The sequence below is a fragment of the Pogoniulus pusillus genome, chromosome 15 (assembly GCF_015220805.1).
Source record: "Pogoniulus pusillus isolate bPogPus1 chromosome 15, bPogPus1.pri, whole genome shotgun sequence".
In the NCBI taxonomy this organism is placed as follows: Eukaryota; Metazoa; Chordata; class Aves; order Piciformes; family Lybiidae; genus Pogoniulus; species Pogoniulus pusillus.
Window position 1 is genome coordinate 8,887,374 of NC_087278.1, and position 15,127 is coordinate 8,902,500.

Genomic DNA, 15,127 nt, shown 5'->3' on the forward strand with positions numbered 1-15,127 from the left:
CCACTGTGCTGCAGAGTGCAGGCTTCCGTATCCTTTGCATCCTCCATAGTACCCACTTGTTCCAGCACACTAAGCGCTCATGCCTGGACAACTTGCTGACCAGGGGCCTGTCACTGTGCTTTCTCCACATCCACCTTCTCATTCTCCCTCCATGCCCACCTTTCCCTCCTTGTGGTTTCCTTCATCTCTCCTTCTTCTTTAAACCACCCCATCTGACATCCTCACCTCACCACAGCCTCCCACCATCGCAAGTCAGGCAAGGCCTCTTGCTGGATCCAAGATGAGGCTTTCGTGGGGCTGAGAGTGACTGTGCTGTGCAGGTGGCAAAGCCAAAGTTGGGGAGCATTTGTAGCTCTGGCCCCTTTGCTATCCACTCACACCTGCATGGAGGGTGGGAGGTGTAATCTTTGCTGGTATTTCATAGCCAGAGCTGGAGTTGCTTTAAACACACATGCTGCTGCTTCCCTGCTGGCTCAGAAGGATTTACTACCATTGACTAAAAGTAGTTTTGTTGGCTTTCCCTCCACTGCTCCTCTTTGGTGGGCTGGGCTGCATAGCTGAAGCTCTAGCATGCCAGGGGAGTAAGAGGGTACAGCATGGCTGGTGTCAGATGGGTGTGCGTGCTCTCAGAGCAAGAAGAAAGTGTTTAAAGTGTCTTACTTTTTGAGGGGCAGATTGATTAAATGCATTTATTTTTCAAATGGATGGCGTGGGACTGTGGAGCAGAGGGTGAGGCATCTCACCACTGCTGTCTGCAACAGTTGTGTCTGGGGTGGGAGAGCAGAACAGCCACCCTGCTGCCCTCATACAGGAGGCATTTGCAAGAACTGGAAGGTTGCTGGTTTAATTTTAGGAGAAATGCCAGAAGGGAAAGGGCCAGCAGCAGCCCGAGACACTCTTCTTGGGGACGCCAGTTTGCAAGGTGTTGAACCCGAGGTATTTTACATTCACCTTAAGTGTCTCTCAGGGGAAAAATCCTCCCTTGGGCTACACTGAAGGAACATCCCGGCCGCGCCGCTCTCAGAGAGCCCGAACCCAGACTGCCCCTCCCCGGCTGTTCCCGTATGCTCCCCGTGTCTGCCCGCTCCTCCCCGCCCTCGGCCCCCTTGCACGCTCACCGCCCGGGCCTGTCGCGCTTGCAGCCCGAGGAGGGATGCTGTGCTGAAGTGTCCCTACGAGGTGCAGGGCCGGGCAGGGCTGCACAGCCGAGCCGGGGCCGGGACCGGGGCGGAGGCAGAGGCGGAGGCGGTGCGGTCGGCACCGCCCGGCAGATATAAGCACGGCGCGGCGCGCTGGGGCTTCGGGGCTGGTGCTGCTGCCGGTACCATCCCTCGCCGCCGGCTCCCTACGGACTGTCCGCTCTTCTGTCCGTCCCTCCACCCCCTCTCGCTTTATTTTCTCGCCGTCCGCGGGCTCGGGCCCCCCACGCCGCTGCCACCCTGAAGTTTCTGGCTGTGCTGCTGGCGGCGGGCATGCTGGCTTTCCTGGGGGCCATCATCTGCATCATCGCCAGCGTCCACCCTGCCGGTACCGCCGCTCCCGCCGCTCCCCCCACCGCCGACAATGACTCGGCCGCCGCCGCGCTCCTGCCCGCCGCCGACAAGGGGCTGGGAGCGCTGCACGGCCCCGCCGAGGCTCTGGCCAGCGCCGGGCCCCGCCTGCCCGGGGGGCCGCAGCCGCCGCTATTCAGCCGCTTCGTCTGCACACCGCTGAGCGCCGAGTGCCCGGCCACCGGCACCGGCCCCGCCGCCAGCCCCGGCCCCGAGGAGCTGCTGGCGCTGCGGAGCGCGGCGGCCCAGCTGCGCCGCACGGCGCTGGAGCAGAAGGAGCGGATTCGCATGGACCAAGAGACCATCCGGGAGCTCACCGGCAAGCTCAGCCGCTGTGAGGGCGGCCTGCGAACCCCCGGAGCCGCTCCCGCCGCCGCCGGGCTCCGCGCCGCCCCGCGCCCCAGCACTATGGGTCACCCACCCGCCGAGCCGCCCGCCGTGCGAGAGCTGGAGGAGGCTGTCCGCGCCCTCCAGGACCGCATCGACCGGATAGAGGTGCGAGGGGATGCTCCCGGGAGAAGAATCTCTCGGGGGCCGGGGCGGGGAGTGTGCTCCCGGGAGGGTGCTCCCACACGTACCATTCCCCAAGCCTGCAGCCACTCACACCCCAAGCCAGCTCATCCCCCATGGCAAGGCTTCAGAAAGATTGTCCTTGTCCTGCTCTTCCCCAGTCTCTCAGCCCCAAGCCAAGAGGTTCACCCTTAGCCCCATGCTCTTTCCTCTACGCAAGGTGGTCTCAAGGGGCCAGTACTGCCCTTCTTTTCCCCCACCCCGTGTGGATCCAGCTAGGGCACCTCGCTTGCCCTGTAACGCCAGCCAAAGCCTCCGCCGGAGTAGGTTGGCAGCTCAGGGGCAGATGCAGCCCTTTATCAGAAAGGTAAATCCCACCTGATGCCATTGCAGTTATGAATGGGACTTCTCACACAGCAAAGTGTGATGCCACTTGCTGCAAGCCCAACAGCCCCTCCCTGCGCGGTTTGGAGCAACTGTTGTGAGAAGGAGACAGCTGGAGCTGCTTGCTGTGCCCATCACTGTGGCATCAGGCTGTTGGCACTTGTGTTGTGGACCCTTGGCCCCTAGTGTGTAGCAGCCATGTAGTGTGTGCCCAGCAGGCTCAGTCCTAGCCCAGCCACAAGCACCAAGGGCTCTACCATGATGTTTGCTATGAGGTCCATCATGGAGGGCATGTCTGTGTCAATGCTGGGTTGATGTGACCTCACCATTCTTGGGGACCTTGGCAGACTTTGCAGGATGTGGCTGGAGCAATGTTTTGTGCATGCAAGAGCTGCCAGAAGGGATTTGTCTCGTTTCCCTGGGGGGTTTGCTCCATATGTTCAATCTTTTCTGAGGGTTGTGCTGTTCTCTGAGGTCTCCTAGGAGCTAGAGTTACCTGTAAGGACCTCAACCTCCTTATCTTCCCATTTGGTTCCATGCTGCCCTCTCCGTTCCTCCCTGGAGCACAGAGCTGGGAGAGGGGGAAGCACCATATAGTGTCCCTCTCTCCAGCTTTGCCCTTCTGCTCTCTCATTACAGCCATGTGGGTGCAGTAGCAGCAGGACATGGATGGGAAATTCAGAGCCACTGAGGTCAAGGGCTGAGGAATGAGGCTGCAAGGAAGTTATGGTAATAGATGGAGATGGGAGCAGGGATAGAAAGACAAGGAGAGGCAACCTAACACACACACATTGAAAGGGAAAGAGCTGGAGACTGGAGGAAGCACCTGTGAGCTGCCAGGGTAACGCACACACATGCACACAACCGAACACAGAGGCACATGTGGGGAGAGACTGGACACAATGCCCAGAGCCCAGTGTGGCCAAGAGGAGGGACAGAGCCAGAAGCAGGTTCATCCAACTGGGCTAACAGCAGAAAGAAAAAAAAAAAACCCAAACAAAAATGCCCCTTCATGCAGGTACCTTCACGTGCATGAGGACCAGGCGATGCACAGTGGGGCAGTGCCTGGCACATCACTTTGAGCTTCAGCCAGCATTCAGCCCTTAGCTGCTCTCCAGTCACGCTCTCCACCTTCCCTGAAGGGCTGTGTCACCCACGGGCTGTCCTGGCCCCTCTTCAGGGTTTCTGACAAACACAGGAGGTTTGGGGTGTAAGTAGGTGAAGCTCACAGGGGCTGGAGCAGGCTTTAACATGTGCCTGGGGAGTGTGAATTGATGCTGGGTCAATCACACACCTTGCTGAGGAAGAAGACAAGCAGCACTTTCACCAAAAAATGTTCCCATTTGTGCTGCTGGGGACCTAAGTGTCCCAAGGATACTCTGCAGGGGAGATGCAAGACCTCGTGGCTCAGCGAGCTCTGCCAGCTCAGGAAATAGGGCAGCATGTCACAGGTGGGCTGGACTTTGGATGCCCTCGCTCCAGCCTGATGTAACATCGCCTGGGACAGCCTGGTGACAGCTGCAGCCCAGCCAGCTGTGCCCTGGGGCCACATCTCAGCCCTGCAGCGATGGATGCCTATAGCCTCTCTCTCCATCTTGCCTTCGTCCCTCAACATGTGAGTGGACACCTGTGCCTCTCCACCCCACATGGCTCAAACAGCCCAGGGAATTTTCCTGGGGCACCTCATGGCATGGGAGTGCACCCGCAACCCCAAGAACTCTCCTAAAGGGCAGTGGTGATCATCCTAAAAGGTGACCTGGATGGGGACAGTCCAGAGGTAGCCAAGAGCATGCCAGAGCCTCCGTGAAACCCAGCAGGAGTGAGGGAAGGAGAGGGAGCACTGGTGAAGCCCAAGGTGTCTCAGTCTCAGGAGAAGGATGACACAAAATGCTGTGGGCCCTCCTGGGAGGCATCTCCCTGTGGGCAGTAGGTTTGGTGTCAGAGATTACTGCCAGAGGCTCTGGAACCAGGATTGTGGGGAGGGGGCTGACAGGAGATCACTGATCTAATTTAGGTGCTCTCAGCCCCAGCTGTAAGGCATAACAAGATTTATCAATGCACTGAAAAACTGCTTAAGTCACTTGATTCTTCATTTTGGTGGTAGGGCAGCAGGACTCCCAGAGCTCCCTCTGCAGGGAGGGCCTGTATGGGCTTGCTCTTTGCCCTCCGTTTTGGTTTCACATGGGCACATCTCTCATCCCCTCCAAACCTCCCCTAAGGCATTGTTCGTCCTCTGCTTGTGTGCAGCAGCCTGGCTTGGCTTCTTCCTTCTGGTTTTAAGGGATTCTTCCCACTCTCCACGTATGTTCATGTCCACACGCTTGGGCACATCTTGGCACATTGAGCCAGTGGGCCCAGATGCTTCTTGCCGTGCTTTTAGTTGCTGATGCAAATGGAAATGAATCTGTTCTAGAAGCGGGGGTGAAACTGCCTCGGCCCCCTGGGATGCGTCAGGGTGCAGATGCCCTTCTCATCTCCACCATCCCTTGGACAGGAGCTGTCTGGGAGGAGGGATCTGACCTCAGCAGAGCTGTAAGAACCTGTTTGCTCTTCTGTGAGTGCGTGGCCATGCTAGCCTGGCCCTGCCGTTGTAGCTGGTGACCTGGCTGCCGACAGGAAATCTGTCTGTAAGGACGTGGGCATGGGAGTGAGGTGACTGCCTGCTCCTGCCTCCATCTATGTCAGAGCAGGGTTAGAGAGCCCCGGAATGTGACAGATCCAAGTGAGGTTTGAAGAGGACAGAAGCAGCAGTGACCTTGGCCCTTGTGAGGAGGAGGAGGAGGGAAAGGCTGATGCATCCTTGCTTGACCCCTACCCTGAGCACTCCACCCTGGAGCGTAATGACCTCTAAGCTCCTGTCTGGGGCCAAAAGTCTCTGAGAAGGTGGCAGGATCTGAAAAACTCTCTATTAGATGTGCCATCCCATGGCAGTGAGCATCCTGTAGCAGCAGCCTCCACAAAGGAGCTGTGGGCAGGCTGGGAGGCCGTGGCCGATGCAGGGAGTATTTGTGTGTGCAGGGAAGGCGCCGGAGCTGCTGTGTATGCACACCTGGCTCAGCAGCACCGTCTCTGGGGTGTGCCAAGGCATCCTCTCGGAGCCCTGCCCATCCAGTCTCAGCAGCCAAGGTGGTCACTCATGTGCCAGCAGCTGAGGGAGAGCAGCAGTGCCCAGATTTGCCAGTGCATTAGTAAATGAGGCTCTGATCTGCTTACATAAAGTGCATTTGCTGACCAAGGGCTACAGCCCAAGCAAGCGCATGCCAATGTGGCTGCCCCGGCCCACCCTGCCTTCCCCCCCACCTCCTTCCAGCACTGACATTTAATGTGATTAATATTACCTGGCATCTTTCAGTATTTTTGCCAGTTTTGGTGGCCAAAATGCATCAAGCGAGCCTCCCCCGCACCCGCTGCCCACTCCCTGGCTGCCTGCGCGGCGGCAGATGGGAAGCCGGGTGCCTGCCGAACGGGCAGGGAGAAGGCACTTCTCCCTCTCTCCCCTGCCCAAAGGTCACCCCTAGATAACAGCTGCACATCCAGCAGTAATCATTTTGCAAATAGTTTCACGTGGGAGAAAGACGCTCGAGTGGTAGCTCAGAGGTGCTGAGGGTGGTTAGGGGATAGAGCCCAGCACTGGGAGAATCACCTGGCACTGTAAGGAGAAGGGTAGGGAGGTCCAGTCTCCTGTCCCACTGCAGTCTGCCTGTGGCAATGGTGGGGTGACCCTCAAATTCTGCCATAGGAGGGTACCAGCTGCATCCCTTGCCAGGAGGACCACTGGGTCAGCAATAGTTCAGCTGACTGCATGGGTCCAGCTGTTTGTGCCCTGGCTGGAAGGGTCAGGGACAGCTGGAGAAAGGGATAAAAGAGGAAAATCTCAGAGGGAAGGTATTGAGTAAAAGGGGAGAGACAGCATGTGTGTGCATGGAGGAGCATGTCAGGAGATGCTCTGAAGCCAGAAAAATGGAAAAGCCATAGGGAGAAAAGTTACAGAATGAAGAAAATAGCAGCAGGGAGAAAATCAGGAGCCAAGGGAGAGAAAAAAAGCACTCAGTCACTACTGAATAATGTAGGGCAGGCTACTGGGGGCTAGTGAGAGTGACAAAAGCTCCCAGCCTCTTCTTTTTTCGTCATTAACAGATGGAGCCGTGCATGAAAGCAGGAACGTAGGCTCCAAACCCGCAGCTCGAGCAATCAAAGCATGCGGCAGACAGCAGCGTGCCAGCCTCCGCCGCAGCCAGCAGCCCGAAGGGATGAGAAAAGCTCTCTGAGCCCACGAGATGTGGACAGAGGCAAAGGCGACTCCGTCCCACCTCCGCTGGCCCCACCACTCAGCCGGCTCCGCTTGGAGTGCAAGTTTTGGTGCCCCTGGCTGGGAATTATCCCTGGTGGGAGGATGGAAATGAACTCTTCCACTCACCTTTCCTGCCATCCCTGCCCTGTCTTTCAGCCATCTGCAGTAGTGGGTCCCCAAGACACTCTGCCGATAAAAAGGGCTAAGGCTGCCTCCCTGTCAGCTAATCCCTCCCTGTTTCATGGAGACCAAAGACAGGAAACTCTGCCAGGTGCTTCTCCCTTCCTGGAGAGGTTCTGCTCTCTGCAAGAGCATCCCCAGCACTGGCATTTGGTCAAGGCTGGCATGTGGTCAAGGCTGGCAGATGTCCCCTGTACAACCTCTCTTTTATTGCTTGGTTTTAGTTCTCCACATTGGTTTTCCTTGGAAAACCTGTGAGCTTGCCCTGGCAGACCCTGCTGGAGACCCTAGGATGTTGTAGCCACCCTCTCCTTTGCAGCCTGAGTGTGTTCCTGCCTAATGCAGAGCCATTTGTGCTCACGCCAAGATCATCTTCTCCTCTCCCTCTCCCTGCTGTGCCCATCCGCCAAGGTTGCCTCCTGCCCAGCTTTCCTTCAGCCTTCCCCTCTGATGTTCATGATGCACTGCAAAGTCTGGTGCTGACACTGGTGGGCAACCCCCACTGCATTGTTGTGTGCATGGTCATGAGGTCCTGCTTATACTGGAAAAGCAGGATGCAAGGAAAAAGAAAAAGCTGGAAACCACAATCGTAGATGATGAGTGTGGTGACCTCCTCTGGGCGAGCTCCAAAGCAGGGTGAGGGGCCTGTTCAGGTCAGCAGGGACGGAATCACTCCATGTACCACCACATCCACACCTGGATGGTCAGGCCTCAAGCAGCCATGCAGGTGCCACTTGAGTCAGACGGAGGCCAAAGCAGAGGCAACCATGGCTATTCTGGCACCATCAGGAAGGTCTGACAGTGCAGAGAAGCTGGTCACCATCTTTCCAAGCCCGTGGCAGAGAGTCTAACACCTCAAGGATGTGGGGAACAGAGAAACCTCAGGAGCATGGCAAAGGGTCACATGCTCCTTTCCAGTCTGGTTTTCTTCCAGCAGGGGTCGGGTCTCCCAGTGAGGTGGGATCTAGGGTCTCTTAAGGGTGCATTATAGGATGTGAGCATCCTCACCAGCCACCAAGGAAAGAGTTTTGGTCTGGATTTCAACCATGGTGGGAGAAAATGTGCTTGATGTCCTCAAGCAATGAGTCATGCCTTGAGGACTGCAGGACTTACTGCTGGCTCCACTTCTCCATGGCATCCTGATGGCCTGAAAGAGGTTGACTTAATGCTTAGAGAGGGTTACCTGCTCGACCTGGCACACGTGCACACACGTGCACACAACCTGGCTGAGCTGGGCTAAGAAGATTACAGCCCCATTAGGTGATGTTAACACACCAGCCACAACGAAGCAAAGCAGCCTCACGAGCAGTAGGGAGGAAAGCGCCAAGCTCCTTCTCATGTTGTCCTCTCCTCGTGGGAGGCTGCCACAGAAGCAGAGCCAAGGGATAACCTGAGCACCTGTGCGACCCACCCTTGCTCTGTTTCTGAAGCAGGAGAAGGTCATTAAGAGCCACCAAGCTTCATTTCACAGTAACAAGCTCAGTGGGGGTGCAAAGAGGAGAGTTACAAAATCAGCTGGAGGCTCTGCATAAAACCCTGCTGCGGACATGGGTTTGTGTCCTCAGCACTCCCCACAGTGGTGTGGGCTGGGCATGTCCTTACTTAAGCTCCTACAGTGACACCATGCTGAAGTTTCTCTTTTCTCCCTCCTTTCCTCCCCTGTCGTGGCCGCTGCCGAGTGTAGCAGGAGCTGCCAGCCCGCACCAATGGCTCGGTGCCGACCGCCCCTGCTCTCGCCCGGGATGCCCTCCACACTAAGATGGAGCAGCTGGAGGAGCAGCTCCTCTCCAAGATCCTGACCCTGCAGAAGGAGCGCCAGGCTGCCAACACCGACCGCAGCCAGCAGCAGCACAACATCGAGAAGGAGCTGAACTCCCTCCAGAACCGGGTGATGGAACTGGAGCATGGTGAGTCCTGCCTGATGGAACAGAGGTGATGCAGTGAGGTGCTGGGACAAGCCACCCTCATCTCAGTGATGACTGCTCACCCTGCTCTCTCTTCTCCATTCTTGGCACACAGGACCACCAGGCTATAGCCCTCCTGATGCCTTCAAGGTGACCATCCCAGTGCAGAACAACTACATCTATGCCCGCATGAAGAAGAGCCTGCCAGAGCTCTATGCATTCACCATCTGCATGTGGCTGAAGTCCAAGGCTCTGCTGGGGCTTGGCACCCCTTTCTCCTACTCGGTCCCAAGCCAAGCTAATGAGATCGTGCTGATGGAGTGGGGCAGCAACCCCTTGGAGCTGCTCATCAATGACAAGGTCAGCCCAGTTGTGCATGGAGGGAAGCCACTGCCCTCAGCTCCCCTGTTTCACTCCCTCTGGGAAATGAGGCTTCTGAAAGTACTTTGGGGGAGCTGGGAGGAAGAGGCTTGGGATGAAGGAGGGAGACAGGAGGCTGATGAAGATGGGGAGGATGGCTTGCCAGAGTGGGTTTTAAAAGGGAGAAACAGCTCATCCAGATGTATGTAGAATTTGGGGTGCCACCAGCATGAAGGTGCACCATTTGCTCTGTGAGGAGCCTGGGGACACTGGAGTCCTCTGGCAGTCCCACTGAGTGCCAGGCTCTTGCTCTTCACGATAAGGTTGCCCAGCTGCCTCTGAGCCTAAAGGATAAGGCCTGGCACCACATCTGCGTGGCGTGGACCACCCGAGATGGCAAGTGGTCAGCATACCAGGATGGTGAGCAGCGGGGTGCTGGTGAGAACCTGGCCTCCTGGCACGCCATCAGGCCCCAGGGCGTCATCATTCTGGGCCAGGAGCAGGTACGTGCTGGCCCAAGACCAAGAGCTGCTGGTTTGAATCAGTGTGGCATGAAGCCAGCCGGGAGGCACAGCCCCCACATGGGGCGAGGGCAGGGGTTGGCACGGTCAGGAGCGCTCAGCACAGCGCGGTGGCAGTTTGGGCAGGAGCTTTCCCACCTGGTCATCCTGCAGGCCATGTGTGCACGTTGCCACCTTCTCTTCCTTCTCCTTATCACTCTGTCCCCTATTTACTTCCCACCCTGTCCTCTTGCCTCTCCTCCATGAGTCCATTCCTTTCGTTGTGATCAGGCATCTTGCTCTGCTTCTCCCCAGACTCCTCCCTCTCCTGCTTGCCCTGTTTGCCCACTGGATGCATGTTCCTTCTCCTGCCTCATCACCTCTCCTGCTTTTTCCCAGGACTCACTGGGTGGCAGCTTCGATGCCACACAGGCCTTCACAGGGGAGCTGGCACAGTTTGGCGTGTGGGACCACATGCTGGCACCAGCAGAGATCCTGGGCTTGGCCAACTGCACCTCCCACCTCCAAGGCAATGTGATCCAGTGGGACGACCAGGCAGTGGAGGTCTTCGGAGGTGCCAGCAAGAGGAGCTTCACCGCCTGCGAGGAAGGGAGGAAGGCATGAGTGGCCCCTTGCCTCCCTCCCCAGCACCAAGGAGCCTGGTGCCAGCCCCAAAGCAGGGAGCCCCTTTCTGCCCTCCCAGATTGCCGAGCCTCACCAGGGCAATGCTTGAGCCTCCCATGCTGATGTTCTGGGAGGGAGTGGGCCCCTGGCAGCCCCTCTCTTGCCCCTGCACCAGCAGCGTGGCTTGTCCACATTCCTGGTGCATCTGCCTCCAGGTCTTACCTTGCTTCACTTCTGTTTCGAGAGGATCTCACCATACTCACTGAAGTCTCTGGTATGGTGAGGGTCAGCCTCAGTAGGCAGTGGGAAGGAGACCTCTGTCTGCCCTAAGCCTTGGTGAGGTGCCAGTGTGCAAGCAGCCCTGGAGCACATTCCCTTTTCTTATTTATTTCTAGTGCCCTGCTTTCTGGTTTTGTGAACCTGTACTCCAAATGGGCCCAAGGACTTGGCCAGGAGCATCTTTCCCTCTTGTCCCTATCCGTTTGTCTCCTGCCTCCCTAGCTTTTCAAGCATGGCCCTAGGGAGGCCAGGGGAGGATAGTGGAGGGTCGGGGAGGTAGTATTCCCATCCTGTACCCCTTCCCCTGCCTCCACTGCCTGAGGCAAATCAAGCTTTTGAGGCAGAGGAAAGCAGAGTGCTGTCGCACTCCCCCCTGCCTCCAAACTGGAGGGCCACTCAGCAACCAAGGGAACAAGGGAAAGGCATAAAGCTCTTCACCAGCCCTGGCCAAGGGGGAAGGAGTGTGGCACTGCCATCATAAGGAGCAAAAGCAAGGGGAAAAATAAAAGGAGAGGATGGTGGTGGCCAGTGGAGCCCTGCTGTCTTTCCCCTGGCCTTTTAGATGCTGGAACTGGGTTGCTGTCTTTGCCTCCATCTGGGCCCCCTGCTCTGAGTTGCTCCTGGACAGGGATGGGGCCACCGCCAGCCTTTGACCTGGGGGGTGGATGGGGTGGGCTGGTATTTTCCCTGTGGAGTGCCTGAGAATATGCTGTTTCCATGCTGCGTGGTCACCTGCATCTCAACATGTGAGAGTGTGTGTGTGTGTGTGTGTGTACATCTGTGGTGGGGTGGGAGGGTTATTTCAGGGGTCTCATGGTTGCTCAGTGTGGTGTCCAGCTTCCAGTGCTCCCCTCTACCCCACTCCCACTTTGTGCTTTAGGCAATGGCTGCCCCCGCACGCTGGGGAGGCAAAGCAGCCAGAGGAGACAGCCCCACCACCCAGCATCACCCCTCGTCAGGGTCTCTGGCAGGTGCGGGGGGGCTCAGCCCTTGTGCCAAGTGGGAAACACTGTGACCTTCGTGCCCCCACAGCGCTGTCCCCTCCCTCCTCGCTCACGCTGCTTTCTTTGCTGCACGTTCGTGGAAGGGGCGCCCGCGGGCGCCCGTGCTGGGACATCTCTTTTGTAACCTTGATGGTGAACAATAAACGTGACCGTTCCTGTTCCAGCCCTCTGCGAGGTCTCTCTGAGGGTGGAGGGGATCGTCTGCTCTAAGCTGAGGCGTCCTTGGAGGGAGCTGCTGAGGCCTGCAGGTGCAGGGCTGGCATTAAAGAAATAATGCAAGGGTCTGGGTGTCCCCAGGAACAGGGATGGAGTTACAATGTGGGCACTGCCCATTTACCTTTATTGTGGAGCAAAATGGAGTTAAGGCTGCTTCTGAGATGTTAGGGGAAGCACCTCTGCACAGAGGAGGAATCTCCATCCCAACAGTGGGGAAGCAGCCATGGCCTCCAGGACAGACCATGTTGAGGAGCTCATCTTTGGTATAAATCTAGTCAAGCACTAGTAGTGAGTTCCTGACCTAGCTAGGAACAGCTATTGGAGCTGTCTATTCTAGAGTAACCTGTAGCCAGGTCTGCATGATGCTTTTTGCCCTTGGGCAGGTCCTATTCATCCTAGGAAAGGCACAACCTCAGCAACATTGGAGAAAACAGTGCATAAAGCAAGAGGACTTTGTTTTCCCATTGCTGCCATGCTGATGGTGTCTCCTCGATGAGCCAGACCTGTCACCTCAGCTCCCCCCTCTCCTTCTGGGGGGCATTTAGTGCCATGAAACAAAGTCTGGGGCTCTTATGTTCAGCACTCGAAGTTGAGTGGGTTTTTTTAAAAGAAAAATGTATCCTGGAGTACATACTTCAGCTGGAGCATAGGCTCCAGGGCTTTGCTGAGCCAGAGCCTCAGCCCCACATCACTAACAGCAGAAAGTTCCACAGGTCACCTTTGCTCACACACCCAAATAACTAGCAAGGACAGCACTTGATAGAGCAGGAAATGTCCAAGCCCATTGCTAGGTTAGGAGGAGGTGAAACAGGGGAAGGAACTGGTTCAGAAGATCCTTCTAGTAAAACTGCAGGAGCCCTGCAAGGGGGCTTTTGGGGTTGCTGGCCAAGGCAGAAGACATATGGAGGATGAACAAGGATGGAAACAGCCTGGCCACTGGGACAGGCTATTGGCATAAACCTGTTTCCTCCAGAGCCTAGAAACCCAGCTTCTGCCAAAATTTGTGTAAACCTCCCTCAGAATAGCAAAAAACAAGAGGACATCAGGAGATGCTCAGGCAGGAACTTGAGTGCTGCCCTTCGCCTCCCTGCCAGACGATGCTGGCATGATCCCAAGCCCAGACATGTCTCTGGGACACGTGGATCTGTCATTTCTGGGATAGAAAAAAACAGGGGGAGCCCAGCAGCTCAGCTTCTGCAGGACGACCTCCCCTCCTCACAAAAATTCACAGCCAGTTGGGCAGACCAGGGGGGATAGAGGCAAAGTTGATACAATTTCCCCAGAGATTTTAAAAGCTTACAGCAAATGCCTCAGCATAAGGCTTTTCAGGAACCGAAGGCATTATGGAGAGATCAGAAACTGGTTGGGAGACAGAAAATCATGAGCAGGAATAAATATTTGATTTCCATCCTGCCCTGGCTCTCTGCGGGAAGCAGAGGCTGCGTCTCATCCATCTGAGGAGGAGGAGAGCAAGATGGGACCGTTTATTTTTGGTAAGCTGAGCCTTGCAAGAGCTGCAAACCTGCAACAGGGCTTAAAAGGTGGAGCAGACAACAAATCAATGGTGTTGTTGGCTGGAAGGAGTAATTACAATGACTTACACATACTGCTGGCTTCTAAATTAAGCAGGAGCACTCAGGAGAAGCCCCGAGTCTCTCTAGGGGCAGCCGGCTGGCAAACAAGGTGGCGTGCACAGAAGAGAGGAGGAACAACAAAGTCACCCTTACTGGGGGTTTGAGGTGGAAGATTTTAACTGTGGTGTGGAGAAGGTTTTGCAGTTGGGTAGCTGTGCTCAGCTGGCACACCGTGTTGTCTCCAGACACCTAACACTGAGGGAGGAAGAAATGAAGAAAACCCAAGAGGCAGGCAGGGCAGAGGCAGGGGAACCATCAGGCTATGGTGTCTCAGCACAAGAGACCGTGGCAGAGGAGACAGCATGACTCACTACTGCAGGGCTTTTATGGGCCAAGGGCTGGTCAGACTCAACACTTGGCTCCCCCCCCCAAATAGCTTTGTCTTGAGGCAAAGAAGAGCAGGTAGAACATGGCAACAGGAAACCTTCAGGCCTGACAGCTATTAATTATTGGGATTGAAAAGGAAATGCTGCAATTTCTGAACCACTCCAGCCCCTGCCCAGCTTTTTGGAGGGCACCACCAGCCATGCAAACTCTGCCTTCCAGGGACATGGGCAGCCCCAGGAGCCCCACTTTGGAGTGGGCTTTGGGGAGTTCCTGTGCTCCTTGACACCTGCAGCCTCACCTCTGAGCTTGTAGGTCATGGGTCTCTACAGCCTGACAACCTCCCTGCCTCCTCAAACCAGGTCAAGCCAGCCCATACTTTGTCCCCAGGAGCCAACACTTCTGAATCCCCATTACCCTAGCAATAGGGGACTGCCTTAATTGCCTTCTTGTGCCTCTCCATCCTGCCGGGAGCCTCCTCTGCTGCCTCCCGGAGCCAGGAAGGCTGATTAAGTCTCGTGCGGTGCTCGCATGGGGAACGCACTGTGCTTCCTGAGCAGCTGGCACAGCGACAGCCCCCGCACGGCTGCCAGTGCTGCCACGACCGATCTTACTAGAGGCAGCAGCCACTGCCACAACGGATCTTACTAGAGGGAGCAGCCATTACTCGAGGTAGTAGCTATGAGATGAGATCATGACTGGGGCACTGCCTTGCCCACCAGACGTGAGGATCCGGCTGTCACAAAGTGAGTTGCTTTCTCCTCTGCAGCAGAAGGGCAGACTGCTTTTGGCTGCCACCTGTTTCCACACACCAATGTTCCCATCTCTGCCTTCCCTCAGCTCAGGTGGGACCAGAGCCAACCAGTAAAACATGGCTTCAGCATCGCTATGCGACCGGCTGAATGCTCCTCCAGAGACCTGCTGCAATCTTACCCACTCCTGGTGAGTTCCAGGTCCCCAGTCTGGGCCATCTGGTACTGCCCAAGGCGATGCAGATCAGCACCCAGCCTCTGGGCTGTGACCAACAGACAGGACAGCGATCTTGACCCCTCCTGCTATACTGCAGAGAAAAGGTGGGGCACAGCAGGGCCTGTGCCTACAGGAATGATGAAGAGATCCCAAAACCTGGCCAGAATGGGTCATGAAAAAAGAAAATCTGTGGGTGCCCTTCACCTGAGGAAGGATCAGCATGCTGTCTGGTCTCCTCCTAATGACAGTGATGGAAAGAGATAAAAGAAAACATGGGGCAGCATGTACATTTTACAGGCAGATATTGTACAGTTAGAGGTTGCATTTGTGTTTCTCAGCTAAGGAATAACATAACATAACATCAGGCAGCAAGTGTCACCTCTTTAATGCATTTCACC

General features: G+C 56.3%; 1 protein-coding gene across 1 annotated transcript; it reads left to right on the plus strand.

Moving 5' to 3' along the window:
* Positions 1-1,282: 1,282 nt before the first annotated feature.
* On the plus strand, positions 1,283-11,749 carry NPTXR (neuronal pentraxin receptor). The gene is made up of 5 exons (XM_064155238.1): positions 1,283-2,045; positions 8,600-8,822; positions 8,935-9,179; positions 9,503-9,682; positions 10,079-11,749. Exons 1-5 carry the CDS (start codon positions 1,473-1,475, stop codon positions 10,301-10,303), a joined length of 1,446 nt encoding a protein of 481 aa, XP_064011308.1. The 5' UTR covers positions 1,283-1,472; the 3' UTR covers positions 10,304-11,749.
* Positions 11,750-15,127: the final 3,378 nt, after the last annotated feature.

What these genes read in the sequence shown, in the direction of transcription:
- NPTXR (XM_064155238.1), top strand. Translation starts at nt 1,473, where the DNA reads ATGCTGGCTTTCCTGGGGGCCATCATCTGCATCATCGCCAGCGTCCAC. An exon ending in AGCTGCTCATCAATGACAAG is followed by an intron (nt 9,180 to 9,502) that starts GTCAGCCCAGTT and finishes CTTCACGATAAG; the next exon opens with GTTGCCCAGCTGCCTCTGAG. An exon ending in TCATTCTGGGCCAGGAGCAG is followed by an intron (nt 9,683 to 10,078) that starts GTACGTGCTGGC and finishes GCTTTTTCCCAG; the next exon opens with GACTCACTGGGTGGCAGCTT.